General features: G+C 40.6%; 1 protein-coding gene across 2 annotated transcripts in view; it reads right to left on the bottom strand.

Moving 5' to 3' along the window:
• Positions 1-279: 279 nt before the first annotated feature.
• The window catches only part of SFMBT2 (Scm like with four mbt domains 2), a 32,357-nt gene continuing 17,466 nt past the window's right edge, over positions 280-15,170 (bottom strand). For both annotated transcript variants that reach the window (XM_070754427.1, XM_070754429.1), the window contains exons 8-21: positions 14,334-14,435; positions 13,301-13,448; positions 12,851-12,933; positions 12,004-12,130; positions 11,340-11,456; positions 10,278-10,320; positions 8,138-8,205; positions 6,858-6,997; positions 6,201-6,310; positions 4,626-4,801; positions 3,632-3,813; positions 1,420-1,647; positions 1,139-1,264; positions 280-667 (exon numbers count right to left, since the gene is read on the bottom strand). In XM_070754427.1, the coding sequence (XP_070610528.1) occupies positions 527-667; positions 1,139-1,264; positions 1,420-1,647; positions 3,632-3,813; positions 4,626-4,801; positions 6,201-6,310; positions 6,858-6,997; positions 8,138-8,205; positions 10,278-10,320; positions 11,340-11,456; positions 12,004-12,130; positions 12,851-12,933; positions 13,301-13,448; positions 14,334-14,435 (1,791 nt within the window). In that variant the 3' untranslated portion in view covers positions 280-526. The remainder of the gene's footprint in view (positions 668-1,138; positions 1,265-1,419; positions 1,648-3,631; positions 3,814-4,625; positions 4,802-6,200; positions 6,311-6,857; positions 6,998-8,137; positions 8,206-10,277; positions 10,321-11,339; positions 11,457-12,003; positions 12,131-12,850; positions 12,934-13,300; positions 13,449-14,333; positions 14,436-15,170) is intronic.

Here is a 15,170-nt window from a genome sequence, read left to right as displayed (position 1 = left end):
TTGTTATTATTATTATTATTATTATTATTATTATTATTATTATTATTATTATTATTATTGCTGCTCCTTCCAACTCTCTTAATTCCTCATGGGCCCTCTTCAGTTGTTAAAGGCAGAAACCTTAAAATGGACATACTTTGCAGGATATTAGGGATGCCCGATGAAGACTTGGTTTGAAGCAGTCAATTATTTCCAGATATATTGAATGAAAAGTATCATCATTGGTTTTATTGGGGCTAGGATGACTAAGGACCTCAGGCACGAGTTAATCTTGCAAGCTTTGGTGAATTTAAAACTTTTATTAAGAGCTGGTTGCGTGCCTGCTTTTGATTATACAACGGTGCCCAGCACCTTAAAATATTTCTGACTTAAGGTCAAGAACTTCATTGGGTTTGTTTTGTGAGTGCTTCTAGGCATACACTGAGACTTCCCTGTTTCCAAATACCAAGCGCTGAGAAGAAAAAGGAATTGCAGGCCTTTAAAAAGTAAGAAACCAGGGACAGAAAATCTGCAGAGGGTAGATATGTCAATTGGCATACTGTGCATAAAAAGCCAGCTTCACCCGTTCAATCTGGTGGCACAGTTTGATGGCTGGGCCAAGTTTCAATTCCATGCACTCCTGGACCGTCGGGAGTGTGAGCAGGAGAAGGGCTTGTCCATCAATATCCTGCAAAAAGGAGGGTTTAAAAAAAATATTTTAAACTTATTTTTACATTTTTTTTTAAAAAAACCCTAGTCTTTAAGGAAGCAAGGAAGAGAAAAGGAAGGAAGGAAGGAAGGAAGAAAAAGAAAGAAAAAAAAGAAAGGAAGAGGAAGAGAAAGAAAAAATTAAGAAAGAGAAAGAAAGAAAGAAGAAAGAAAGAAAGAAAGAAAGAAAGAAAAAGTAAAAGAAAGAGAAAGAAGGAAGGAAGAGAAAGGAAGGAATGAAGAAAGAAAGAAAAGAGAAAGAGAAAGAGAAAAAGAGAAAGGAAGAAAGAGAAAGAAAGAAAAAAGTAAAGAAGAAAAGAAAGAAAAAAGAAGGAAGGAAGAGAAAGAGAGAGAGAGAGAAAGAAAAAGGAAGGAATGAAGAAAGAAAAAAGAAAGAAAAAGAGAAAGAAAGAAAAAGAAAGAAGAAAGAAAGAAGGAAGGAAGGACGAACCTGTTCCTGAAAGATCTTGGCAAGAGGCGCACAGTCGGTCAGCCGAAGGAATTGCACCACATCGGTCACTGTCCATTCCAACGGGTTCCTCTCTAGGATGAGCTTCTCTTCCACAGCCTGCTTGATCTGCAATGAAGCAAAATGGGGGTCATACCACCAATATGCATTTGATAAAACAAATAAATGAAACAAAATAAAATAGATTTCCAAGGGGTTTCTTTGAAGTCGTTCGAATGTTACAGACCCATCCAAAAGTAAGGCATGGCTCTCCACCCACTTACCTGCCTGGTTCTCTCACTTTTGACCCGCAGGAAGGAAAGGCCCTTTTGGACTTGCCTGTCCCTCTCAGGCCGAGCCACACGGATGGAGCCTCTGCTGCTACGTAACTTCATTGTGGGCATTGCTATGGCCAGAGGGGTGTCCTCTGAAGAGACATCAGTGAGATCATCCTGCAATTCTGGGCTGGTTTCCTCGCTCCAGGCGGTATCCGCTTCTTCCTTGTCACTCTCCTGCCAGGGAATTGAATCGAATTGATGGATTGTATTTGAATATTCCCTGGAGGAGATGGTGGGGTCAAATGTGTCATCAGTCTTGAGTCTGTGGATGCCCACGAGAGAGCTAAATCCAGCCCACCTTGAATTCCCGTGACTTTTATCTACTATCAATTTGCTTTTGACCATTTAATAGTTTGGTTTCTTGAGTGGTGTGGTGGCCTCATAATCAGAGAAAAAGAGAAAGGAAGAAAGAGAAAGAAAGAAGAAAGAAAGAAGAAAGGAAGGAAGGAAGGGAAGGAAAGGAAAGAAGAAAAAAGAGAAAAAGGAAGAAAATGAAAGAGAAAGAAAGATGGAAAGGAAGGAAGGAAGGAAGAAAGAAAGAAAGAAAGAAAGAAAGAAAGAAAGAAAGAAAGAAAGAGAAATGCTCTTATCTTATCTACTATCAATTTGCTTTGACAATTTAGTAGTTCAGATTCTTGAGTGGTGCAGTGGCCTAGAGGTACTGCTCACACCACACAATCAGGAGGCTGTGCGTTTGATCAGAGATAGGGGCAAATATTTCCCTCTCTCGGCACAATGAGAAAGATGGAAAGGAAGGAAGGAAGGAAGGAAGAAAAATGCTCTTATCTTATCTACTATCAATTTGCTTTGACCATTTAGTAGTTCAGATTCTTGAGTGGTGCGGTGGCCTAGAGGTACTGCTCACACCTCACAATCAGAGAAAAGGGAAAGCGAGAAAGAGAAAGTGAAAGAAAGAAGAAAGAAAAAGAACGAAAAAGAAAGAAACAAGAAACAAGGAAGGAAAGAGGGAAGGAAGAAAGAAAAAGGAAGAAAACAAAAGAGAAAGAAAGAAGTCTAAATCAATCAATCAATCAATCAATTAATCAATCAATCAATCAATCAATCAATCAATGCCTGCCTTTCCTGATTTCCACACTTGACACTCCCAAATTAAACAAAGGGCTCCCAGCAGAAAACCACATTAAGAGAAATCAGCACACTACCGCTTCTCTTCCACCTACAATGTGATAATTAATAATAAATAGCTGTTAATAAGGAGGATGAAAGGTAATCGGATGGAACTAATTTCCCGACAAAAACCCAGAGGGCAACACCAAGTGTTCCCTGGGAGAGAGCACCGTTTTGCACTAATTTCCATTAAATCAAACAGATTTAATCTAATTACAGCTATTAACAGCTAGATGCTGAAGAGAGGTTATTCCATTAAAGAGGAGCCAAGGCAGAGAAATAGCCTTCCTTTATAATCACGGCTTTTCAAACTGGGCCATTTTAAGACATGTGGACTTCAATTCCCAGAATCCTTCCTGAGCAGGGGGTTGGACCAAAAGACCCTTCCTGTTATTCTATTCCATAAGCATTCTGACCTATTCCATCCGATGTTTTATTTATTTATTATTTATTTATTTTGTCCAATACACAATGAAGGTTTTAGTGGGTATATATCTATATACACATAGTAAAATACATGATGAAGGTTATAGAGGAGATACTCATAGTAAAATATATCTAAGAAATAATAGAAAAGAAGATATAGTAACATATCAATGAAAGAATAGAAGAAGAGGTATAGGAATACAGTAGAAGAAAGATATAGGAGATATAGGAGAGCAACAGGACAGGGGACGGAAGGCACTCTAGTGCACTTGTACTCGCCCCTTACTGACCTCTTAGAAATCTGGATAGGTCAACCGTGGATAATCTAAGGGTAAAGTGTTGGGGGTTTGGGGATGACACTATGGAGTCCGGTAATGAGTTCCATGCTTTGACAACTCGGTTACTGAAGTCATATTTTTTACAGTCAAGTTTGGAGCGGTTAATATTAAGTTTAAATCTGTTGTGTGCTCTTGTGTTGTTGTGGTTGAAGCTGAAGTAGTCGCTGACAGGCAGGATGTTGCAGCATATGATCTTGTGGGAAATACTTAGATCTTGTTTAAGGCGTCTTAGTTATGTGTGGATAGTTTCTACAATAGAAGCTCACCTCGGATGATCCCACTCCATTCAGATCTTCTGCAGAAGAAGGATACCTTTTCTTCGGTGTAAAACCTGATTTCTGAATCTTACTGTAATCCGACCATATGTTGTGTCCACTCTCCAAGCTGTATGTGTTTTCTTCACTGGGGGAAGCCTGACCGACTTTCCTCCGTTTTCCATAATAGTATGCTGGAGAGGTAAAAAAAAAAAATCAAACCATTGGATTCTATCGGTAGAGCTGGACTTACAATTATTCGTTTAGTGATTGTTTGAATGGAATAGAATGGAATAGAAGAGGGGCCTGCACAAGTGCACCAGAGTGCCTTCTGTCCCCTGCCCTAATGTTTCTCTTTTACTAATATCATGTATATAAATATTATATCTTTGTATACCACCAATAGGTACGTGACAAAACAAATAAATAAATAAAAAGTGTAAACACTGCTTAAAAAAGAATAGAATATGCAGGAGAAATGGAATAGAATAGTATAGAATATAGGGGAATAGAATAGAATGGAATAGAAGAGAAAGAGAGAGAGAGATATGGATAGATAGATAGATAGATAGATAGATAGATAGATAGATAGATAGATAGGGGGGATAGATAGATAGATAGATAGATAGATAGATAGATAGATAGATAGATAGATAGATAGATAGATAATCTTTCTTTCCTCATCCAGTATCCAAGGAATCCTGCTGTTTTCCCCAATGTTGTTCTCCAGAGTCAATCCCATATTGTTAGCAATGGACTTCCATCAGCAAATGCCAACACCAAATTTGATTTATTTGCAGCGTTCTAGATTATCCCAATCATAATCCAATGGTTCCCAAACTTGGCAGCTTTAAGATTTGTGGACTTCAACTCCCAGAATTCTGGGAGTTGAAGTCCACAAGTCTTAAAGCTGCCAAGTTTGGGAACCAATGGCTCAGTAGAAAGAACATTCAACACAAACTAAAACCAAACCAAGTTTTGTCCCAAAGCAGCCATGTGCCCTTACCGTATTTTGTTTTGGTGTGACTGGAACAGTTTTCAGGGCAATTTTCGGAGACCGGAACAGGGCCGAATAAATTGGGGCAGCATTCCAGTTTCGTGCACACCTTCCGGCAAAAATCGGAGACTTGGTCAGACGTACGGACTATCTTGACCATCGCCCTGTACGTTTTCCCTCGGTATCTGTCATGGTGAGTTGCAACAAGTTGGGTTGAAATTGTTTGAAGCGTTCCAGAATTATGCTGGCATGCACACACAAACACAAACACACACACACAAACAGGAGTGCTACGGGTGTCTTATCCCCATAGTATTTGTTTCCAAATATTAAGTCATCTGCTCAAGGCATTCCAGGGTTATTCTGGAACATACATACATACATACATACATACATACATACATACATACATACATACATACATACATACATATCTGTGTCTGCAGAGAGGGGCGGCATACAAATTTAATTAATAATAATAATAATAATAATAATAATAATAATAATAATAATATATACATACACATACACACAGAGAGAGCGAGAGAGCCTTTTTTTAATAGACACAGATTCTTAAATAATGTCCAATGTACATTGACAGCATTGGACGGATTCCTTGTGTGTCAATAAAGAATTCTATTCTATTCCTGATTGCTTATTTGAACCCTATGACAATCATTAAGTGTTGTACCTCATGATTCTCGACAAATGTATATTTTCTTTTATGTACATTGAGAGCGTATGGACCAAAGACAAATTCCTTGGGTGTCCAATCACACTTGGCCAATAAAGAATTCTGTTCTGTTCTATTCTATTCTATTCTGCTGCGAGAGCTATAGTGGGGCTTCCTAGATTTGCCCGCATCTCGTCAACATTCTGCAGCTTGCACTGGCTGCCGATAAGTTTCCGGTCACAATTCAAAGTGTTGGTAATGACCTATGAAGCCCTACATGGCATTGGACTAGAATACCTTCAGAACCATCTTCTGCTGCACGAATCCCAGTGACCGATAAGGTCCCACAGAGTTGGCCTTCTCCGGGTCCCGTCGACTAAACAATGTCGGTTGGCGGCCCCCAGGGGAAGAGCCTTCTCTGTGGTGGCCCGGTCCTCTGGAATCAACTCCCCCCGGAGATTAGAACCGCCCCCACCCTCCTTACCTTTTGTAAGTTACTGAAGACTCACCTTTTTGCCAGGCATGGGGTAACTGACACCCCTGGCCCCACATAGTTTATGCATGTATGATTGTGTTGTATGGTTTTAATGAAGGGTTTTTAGATGTCTTTTTATTATTGGATTTGTTATATTGTAATTGTTGTGAGCTGCTCCGAGTCTCCGGAGAGGGGCAGCATACAAATCTAAGAAATTATTCTTATTGTTCTGTTCTGTTCTGTTCTGTTCTATTCTACTCTACTCTACCCTACTCTACCCTACCCTACCCTACCCTTCCCTACTCTACTCTACCCTACCCTACCCTACCCTACCCTTCCCTACTCTACTCTACTCTACTCTACCCTACCCTACCCTATTCTCTATTCTTAAATAAAAAACAGTCTGGTTTTTCTTCCTTTTAGAAACAGCCCTTACTTTGCTTTGAGATTCTCTTCCTGAAAGTTCCACCTGGGGTCGTCGACAAGTTGCAACTCTCGCAAAAGGCTTCTGGGTTTGTAGGCTGAGTTGATCACCATACGAAGAATCTGAGCAGAGCAAAAAAAACCACAACAACACTGGTCATGAAGGTGTGAAGATGTGCCAGAGAGCATATAAGTCCAATTAATTAAAAAAAAATTGGATCATCAATCACCCCCTCCTCATCTGACCCAGACAAGGCCCTAGCTGGGGGTTCCACAGGCACTGCAAGGGCCTCCACCTCTATCTCTCCAGCACCTTCAACTTCCATCTCTTCTTCCCCATCACTGTCTGAATCTTCCGATAGTCACACAGGTCTCCGATGTTCAGATGGAACCAGCTGAATCCAGTTCAAATTCTGTTACCAGAGGAGCTGGCCGTAAGCCCATCACAACACTCACCAGAAATTAAAACAGCAGCCATTCAGTGCAAATTTCTTCAATTATCTTCGAGGACTACGGTTCCTGATGTCGTGGTCAGTGGCTGGCTGAGGGTCTAATTTGGGGGGGGGGGGGGCTAGCTTCTGAAAAACGCTACTCCAACATCCACCTCTGCTCAGAACACCAGGATCCTCCCAATCCTAGCAGGGCCCAGGATACATTTTACAATCCTTACCTCTTTAAGAACCAAGACGCATTTCCCTGGCCCAACGGACCGCGGCAATTCTGCCAATCTGCCTTTGTTGAGATGTGGGCCTGAGAAACAGCGATGGTTGATGAAGAGCACGGGGCAGTTATATCTTCCATTGATGGGCCCTGCAGAGAAGAAACCAGAAACCAATTCCATCTTTGTAGAAATTGCAGACACGTGGTTTCTAGAATGCTTTGTCCATGTTTGAAAAATCTCTCTGGGCTGAGCAGAACTGTCTCATGTTGAGAAGCAAGCTCTCTCTCTCTCTTGGATCATGCTGTGTGGGTCTCGGGACTTGCAAGTTTATTCTTTTATAACCAGTTTCTTGTGTGTACAAATATAATAATAATAATAACAACAACAACAACAACAGCATCATGTCTATGACTGACTACAAGCTGTGGCACAGATGATCCACTGGAACTTGTGCCCGAACTACCATCTACCAGTGGCAAAGAACTGGTGGGATCATAAACCCGAAAAAGTGGTCGAAAACGAGCAAGCAAAACTACTGTGGGACTTCCGAGTTCTGACTGACCGAATTCTGAAGCATAACACACCAGACATTGTGATCGTGGAGAAAAAAAAAGTATGGATCATCGACATCGCAATCCCAGGAGACAGCAGAATGGAGGAGAAGCAGCTAGAGAAATTAGTGAAATATGAAGATCTAAAAATCGAGCTGCAACGACTCTGGCATAAGTCAGTGAAAGTGGTCCCAGTGGTACTTGGCACGCTGAGCGCAGTGCCAAAGGATCTCGGCGGACATTTGAAAGCCATCGAAATTGACAAAATCTCCATCTGTCAATTGCAAAAGGCCGCATTACTGGGATCGGCAAACATAATTCACCTCTACATCACGCAGTCCTAGGTGCTTGGGAAGTGCCCGACTGGTGATGAAATATGAAATCCAGCACAGTTATCTCGTTTGCTGTGTTGTACTGACATAATAATAATAATAATAATAATAATAATAATAATAATAATAATAATAATAAATAAATAAATAAGCAGGAGAGCATCTTAATTAACTCTACAAAGAGAAGGATTTCAATTACCTAAGTCAACAGAACCCCAAATAATTATTTCCTTAAGATGGATGGACTTCAACTCCCAGAATCCCTCAGCCATCCAGACTGACAGTATTTCTGGGAGCTGAAGTCCATCTATGTTAAAGGTCTTGATTGATCTCTTTACTCCTTTTAAAGTGGTGGTATTTCAGCTCTAAATTAGAAAACGGATTATCTTTTCCCCCTCAAACTCACCCGTCATGTCCATCTGGGGAATGCAGTGAGGATTTTGAATTTTCACAATAGGCACTCCTGCCGGTAACCTAATAGAGGACCCAAAAACAACAACAACCCATTCAGATTACAAAACTACACTCCTCATATTTCAACTGATCCATTCAGTGATTGTTCACAGGTATTGACTATTAAGGCAACTCTATGATCAATCCGATTTATGGCCTTAGCACACGTTGTAACTTCGAATGGTCACTATATGAAAGACAACCATTCATTGAGTTGAAGACGACCCAGTGTATTTTTCGGAGTATAAGATGCACCGAAGTGTAAGAGTCACCTTAGTTTTGGGGGAAGAAAATAGGGGAGGAAAAATCTGCCTGCCAGGTATTCATCTGGCTAGTGTCCTTGGCCTGGTCAGCCTCAGCACATTATTTTATCCCATTGTTAGGGATGGAAAAAACATTCTTTGGAAGGAGTAGCAATGTAAACAAGCCTGCAAAGACTTGTGGATGGAAAAAGCATTATTTGGAAGGAGTAACCATGAAAATAAGCCTGCAAAGACTTAGGGATGGAAAAAGCATTATTTGGAAGGAGTAACCATGAAAATAAGCCTGCAGAGACTTAGGGCTGGAAAAAGCATTATTTGGAAGGAGTACCAATGAAAATAAGCCTGCAGAGACTTAGGGCTGGAAAAAGCATTATTTGGAAGGAGTAGCAATGAAAATAAGCCTGCAAAGACTTAGGGATGGAAAAAGTATTATTTGGAAGGAGTAGCGATGAAAATAAGCCTGCAAAAATTTGGGGATGGAAAAAGCATTATTTGGAAGGAGTAGCGATGAAAATAAGCCTGCAAACACTTAGGGATGGAAAAAGCATTATTTGGAAGGAGTAGCCATGAAAATAAGCCTGCAAACACTTAGGGATGGAAAAAGCATTATTTGGAAGGAGTAGCCATGAAAATAAGCCTGCAAAGACTTGGGAATGGAAAAAGCATTATTTGGAAGGAGTAGCAATGTAAACAAGCCTGCCAAGACTTGGGGATGGAAAAAGCATTATTTGGAAGGAGTAGCAATGTAAACAAGCCTGCAAACACTTAGGGATGGAAAAAGCATTATTTGGAAGGAGTAGCAATGAAAATAAGCCTGCAAACACTTAGGGATGGAAAAAGCATTATTTGGAAGGAGTAGCCATGAAAATAAGCCTGCAAAGACTTAGGGATGGAAAAAGTATTATTTGGAAGGAGTAGCAATGAAAATAAGCCTGCAAAGACTTAGGGATGGAAAAAGCATTATTTGGAAGGAGTAGCAATGAAAATAAGCCTGCAAACACTTAGGGATGGAAAAAGCATTATTTGGAAGGAGTAGCAATGAAAATAAGCCTGCAAACACTTAGGGATGGAAAAAGCATTATTTGGAAGGAGTAGCAATGAAAATAAGCCTGCAAAGACTTAGGGATGGAAAAAGTATTATTTGGAAGGAGTAGCGATGAAAATAAGCCTGCAAAAATTTGGGGATGGAAAAAGCATTATTTGGAAGGAGTAGCGATGAAAATAAGCCTGCAAACACTTAGGGATGGAAAAAGCATTATTTGGAAGGAGTAGCCATGAAAATAAGCCTGCAAAGACTTGGGGATGGAAAAAGCATTATTTGGAAGGAGTAGCAATGTAAACAAGCCTGCCAAGACTTGGGGATGGAAAAAGCATTATTTGGAAGGAGTAGCAATGTAAACAAGCCTGCAAACACTTAGGGATGGAAAAAGCATTATTTGGAAGGAGTAGCAATGAAAATAAGCCTGCAAACACTTAGGGATGGAAAAAGCATTATTTGGAAGGAGTAGCCATGAAAATAAGCCTGCAAAGACTTGGGAATGGAAAAAGCATTCTTCGGAAAGAGTAGCAATGAAAACAAGCCTGGAAGAATGAAGAAGATTGTTAGCACTTCGTTAGGGCTGGAAAAAAAGCTTCGAAAAAGGTACATTCAGAGACACACCCAAATTTTCAACCTCTTTTAAGGGGGGAAAGGTGTATCTTATACTCTGAAAATTACGGGATATCATAGGGGGTCACTTGAAATATAGCCAGGTGCTTTCTATCTAAGAACAACAGTTTTATTTAGATGACAAAATTGTGCTGTGATTGACATTTTAAAGGTGTACTCACTGCTTTTCCGGTTGGACGATTGCAATCTTTCTCTTCCTTTGCCCTGGAAAATGAGAACAGGGTCAAGGGTTAATCTGGCAAATGCCTGTTTGCAAATGATTCCTGATTCCCTGCGGGAAAATTAAATATTCTCTCACCCTTTTCAAATTTATGACTGCGATCAAGCCCAACATGTTTGTTTTTAAATGAGACCTTTGTTCAGTGAGTTTTTGCCTCTTTTTAGGACCTTTCTTGCCAGAATTGTTAAGTGAATCTCTGTGGTCGATAAATCAGTAACCCAGTTGTAAAAGGTTGTAAAATCCGGATTAATTTAACAACCAGATTACTGATTTATCGACTTAGCAATTGAAATTTACTCTATGTTCTTGTGCCCTTCGAGAAATAGATCCACACACACACACGGAGTTTACAGTTTTTAAGCATAGAATTGTAATATTTATAAAGCAGGGAGGTTTTTAAAATGCAGCGACGAGCAAGGATCGTCTTTTCTGTGACAGTTGATGATCGTCCGAGAACAGATATCCAGTTCATAGCTATTTCTCCTTTGATCACATAGCTAGCATTTTTACTCACTTGCTTTGAGTTGGCAGGCAACCCGGCGATAAGTTCCTTCTTCTGGGTTGCTAATTTCATCCTAATAACCTAATTAGTCCTACATCCAACTCTGATCATCCATCACCTACATTATACAGTTGACTTCTGCACTCGCTTGTCATAAAACTAGCCCTTAAATAGCTAGAAGGCGTAGCTAATTGTTCTAGAGAGCTATTCACTCATAGACCTCTTTCTGTTCAGCCATTCCTGTCTGCTGATGCTCCTGTGCGCTCTTGCATCAAGAAAAGCCTCTTTTCCTGAGTCACTCATGGGCACCTCTGGAGGTGTAACAGGCCCTGTTTGGCTTTCGGCCTCTGACCCCACATCTTCTCTGACCTTCTCCCTATCAGACTCAGGTGCCAAATACACCGGCCTAGGATACCAACCCACACTCATCTCTCGATCCTCAGAATCCGTGATCAGCTGAGCGGAATTCAGATGGGTCACAACACTCTACTAAGTACCTACCAGGGTTTTTATGTGGTGCCAAGAGCTTGTAACCATTTGCTTCGCACCAGCCCACAGGGAAGATGTCCATTGATTCCACGTCGACTATATATTCAGAAGAAGGTGCACGAGGTAGACCTATCAATGCATTACAATGCATTAGAAACACCAGAAAGGCAGCAATTTGGTAGCAAAAAGAAAAGGACAAGCAGAGATACATACACATCCTCTCCAGCTTTAAATGTGCTTCATAAATCATAACGTATGAGTCACTTGGTTGAGTTGGGTGGCAATAGAAATGGAATGAAATGAATGAATGAATGAATTCAAATCAATAAAACCCCATTGTAAAACCTACCATACAATCCTATCAAGCAACACGCATATCAATCAACATATTTCGACTGTGACAGGTCTCAGGGAGGAAGGGTGGAAAGGAGGGAGGGAGGGAGGGAGAAAGGAAGGAAGGAAAGAAAGAATGGATGGAAAGAAGAGATGGAAGGAAGGAAAGGAAGGAAAGAAAGAGGGGAAGGAAAGAAGGGACAGAAGGGGAAGGAGGGAGAAAGGAAGAGAAAGAAAGAAAGAAAGAAAGAAAGAAAGAAAGAAAGAAAGAAAGACTAGTTTCAGGAGTTCAGCATCAGTCAAGTAGGATAGGATTTGCCTTATAGGCAGTTTGGTAGTGTACCTTCAAAAGACAGCCACATTAGCCGGCCTTTTATGGAAGTGACAGATGCCACGCAGATCTCTGCTGGATTCTGGGGGTTCACTGCTTCAAGCATCATGTTTTTCCTAAAAGCTCTATTACAGAAAGCCTAAATGGAATAAACAGAAAACAAAAATAGAACATAAAATAACAGGGTTGGAAGGCATCTGGACAGTCACCTGGGTTCTTGGAAGGAAAGAAAGAGGGAGAGAGGGAGGCAGGGTGGAAGGAGGGAAATAGGGGAGGGCGGAAGAGAAAGAGGGAGGGGGGATGGAAGGAAGGGAGGAAAGAAGGAAAGAGGGAAGGAGGGAAGGAAGGAAAGAAGAAAGGAAGGAAGGAAGGAAAAGGGGAAGAGAAGGGAAGGAAAAAGAAGGGAAGGAAAGAAGGGAAGGAAGGAAGGAATAGGGGAGGAAAGGAAGGGAGGAAGGAAGGAAAGGGGGAGGAAAAAGAAGGGAAGGAAGGAAGAAAGGAAGAGGGAACGGCCGAAGGAAGGAAGGGAAGGGAAGGGAAGAAAAGAAGGGACGGAAGGAAGGAAAGAAAGAAAGAAGGGAAAGAAGTAAGGAAGGAAGGAAGTAAGGAAGGAAGGGGGAAGGGAGGAAAGAAGAGATGGAAGGAAGAGGGAAGGGAGAAAAGAAGGGATGGAAGGAGAGAAAGGAAAGAAAGAAGAGAAGGAAGGAAGGAAGTGACTCCAACCTCTTTGACTTTCACTTTCTACAAAAGTGCTGTTTCTTTGGGTCAGAATACATACAACGAACAAGTAAGACCATTCATGGCAACGGGCCCGGGAGGAGAAGGATCACGATGCAGTGAAAAGAAAACCAGATCTTACATTTGAGAAGCAGCCTTCGGGAGCCGCCTCCGCCCCGCACTGCTTCTGGTAATCCGCCCAGTCAAAATCCGGATTAGAATAACCTGCAGGAAATCCCAGGAAACAAACAAAACATTCTTTTCTCTCATTTTGTTCAGGCGAAGGCAGAAGTAAGACAGCAAGACAGCACCCCACTCTCAAGGATAACACAACTTAACTGTTGTTCATAAAATCATACATCACAATGTGCTCCCTGTTGGCGACTACTTCACCTTTAACAACAACAACACAAGAGCACGTGATAGATACAAACTAAATGTAAATCGCTCCAAACTAGACTGCAGAAAATATGATTTCAGCAATTGAGTGGTCAGCGCCTGGAATTCACATTTTCTGGAGGAAAGTCATTCCCCTGATTATGCCAAAATCCACCCCAAAGCCAGGCTAACAACGTTCAATGCCAAGACAAACCTTTGGGAGAGGTGAGATGCACTCCATTTTTAAGGCACCACTGCACCGGTAAGAGGCCCAAGGAATCGGTGTGGCAAAGCATCGACGCGTTGCCTGGTTCAGGCCGGAGGTCGTCCAGAGTAACTTGCACGAAATGGTGGTTGAAAACCTATCGGAAGCAAGCGAAGTTTTTTTGTTTGTTTATTTGCTTGTTTCCTGCTTTTATTATTTTTGCAAATAATTCAAGGCTGAAACTACACTGCTCAAAAAAATAAAGGGAACACTTAAAAAACAGAATATAACTTCAAGTAAAACAAACTTCTATGAAATCAAACTGTCCACTTAGGAAGCAACACTGATTGACAGTCAATTTCACATGCTGTTGTGTGAGTCTGCGGAGAGGGGCGGCATACAAATCCAATAAATAATAATAGTAATAATAATAATAATAATAATAATAATAATAATAAAATGGAATAGTTGTGCAAATGAAATATTTCTTCATTGCTTATTTGACCCCTATGCCAATCATTAAATGTCGTACCACATGATTCTTGACAAATGTATCTTTTTCTTTTATGTACGCTGAGAGCATCTGCACCAAGACAAATTCCTTGTGTATCCAATCATTCTTGGCCAATAAAGAATTCTATTCTATTCTGTTCTGTTCTATTCTATTCTATTCCATTCCATTCCATTCCATTCCATTCTATGCCTTGCCTTGACTGTGGAAGATCTGATTTCTAATTTTTTTTTTAATAAAGAAGAGACATATTTAATTATACACATAGTTACGGCTGCAAGGATTATGTATGCACAAAACTGGAAATTGAATAAGGTACCAACTCAAAGGGAAGTTTTGAGGAAAATTATGAACTGTGCAGAAATGAATAGATTGACTTTGACAATGGAAGATAAGCAAGATTCCGATTATTATAAAATTTGGGGGAGGTTTTATGACTGGATGGAACATTAAAAGATAAATAAATATTAATACTTAGTTATTTGGGGGAAAGTTGATTTCTAATTCTCAATCCCATTTGGGATTCCTCACCTTAGTTATAGTCGCTGGGCAAATTGCGGCTGGTTCTCGCCGATCGACTGCTTCCAACTTCATCCCCGCCGTGAACGAGTGGCTCCTCAAATCGGCATGATCCTGGGGAAAAACAAGGCGAGAACTTCATATGCCAGCCAAGACTTTGGTCCAACCTGCTAGGGGCAACCTACTCAGGAAGTCCTCGACTTATGAATCGCAATGGAGCATAACATTTCAACTGCTAAGCAAGAGACCGGGGGAGGGAAAGAGTTGTTGTCCTATTTTACGACTTTTCTCGCCATATTGGTTATGTTAGGACTCTGTCCATAACTGTTGGGTTGGCAATATATTGGCTGCAGGTGTTGCAGACTGCCACAAGAGGGAGGTCAGGTTTATAGCTTATTTCTCTGAGTCACCCTCTCTGTTTCTCTTTGTCTGGCTACTCACTTTTAATGGCTATTCATGGTATATATGCTCTGCAGTTTCTCTGCAATCTCTCTGTATTGTAGTCATGTATTATAGCTAAAATGTGTTTAGACTTGATATTTTTGCTTAAAGACAACTGGTAACAAAGACAACATACTTGATAATATTTGGATTATTATTCTGACTATTATGCATATGATTTTAGTACTGTTTATCTGAAGATGTGATTTCTCAATGTAAACTTTAATTCAAGTTAGTATATCTCTGTGTGGCTGAGTAGTTATTCACAACTAACCTCAATCTAAACATTTCTGTGTGTGTACAACCTTGGTAAACAGATGCCAAGATTGGATCCTTTATATGTGTTTGAGAGAGAGAGAAAGAGAGAAGGAGGGGGAGAGAGAGAGAGGAAGGAAGGAAGGAAAGAGA

This window comes from Erythrolamprus reginae, chromosome 6 (assembly GCF_031021105.1).
Source record: "Erythrolamprus reginae isolate rEryReg1 chromosome 6, rEryReg1.hap1, whole genome shotgun sequence".
NCBI lineage: Eukaryota > Metazoa > Chordata > Lepidosauria > Squamata > Dipsadidae > Erythrolamprus > Erythrolamprus reginae.
Note: the sequence above shows the minus strand (reverse complement) of the source record. Positions and strands in the feature narration are given on the sequence as shown.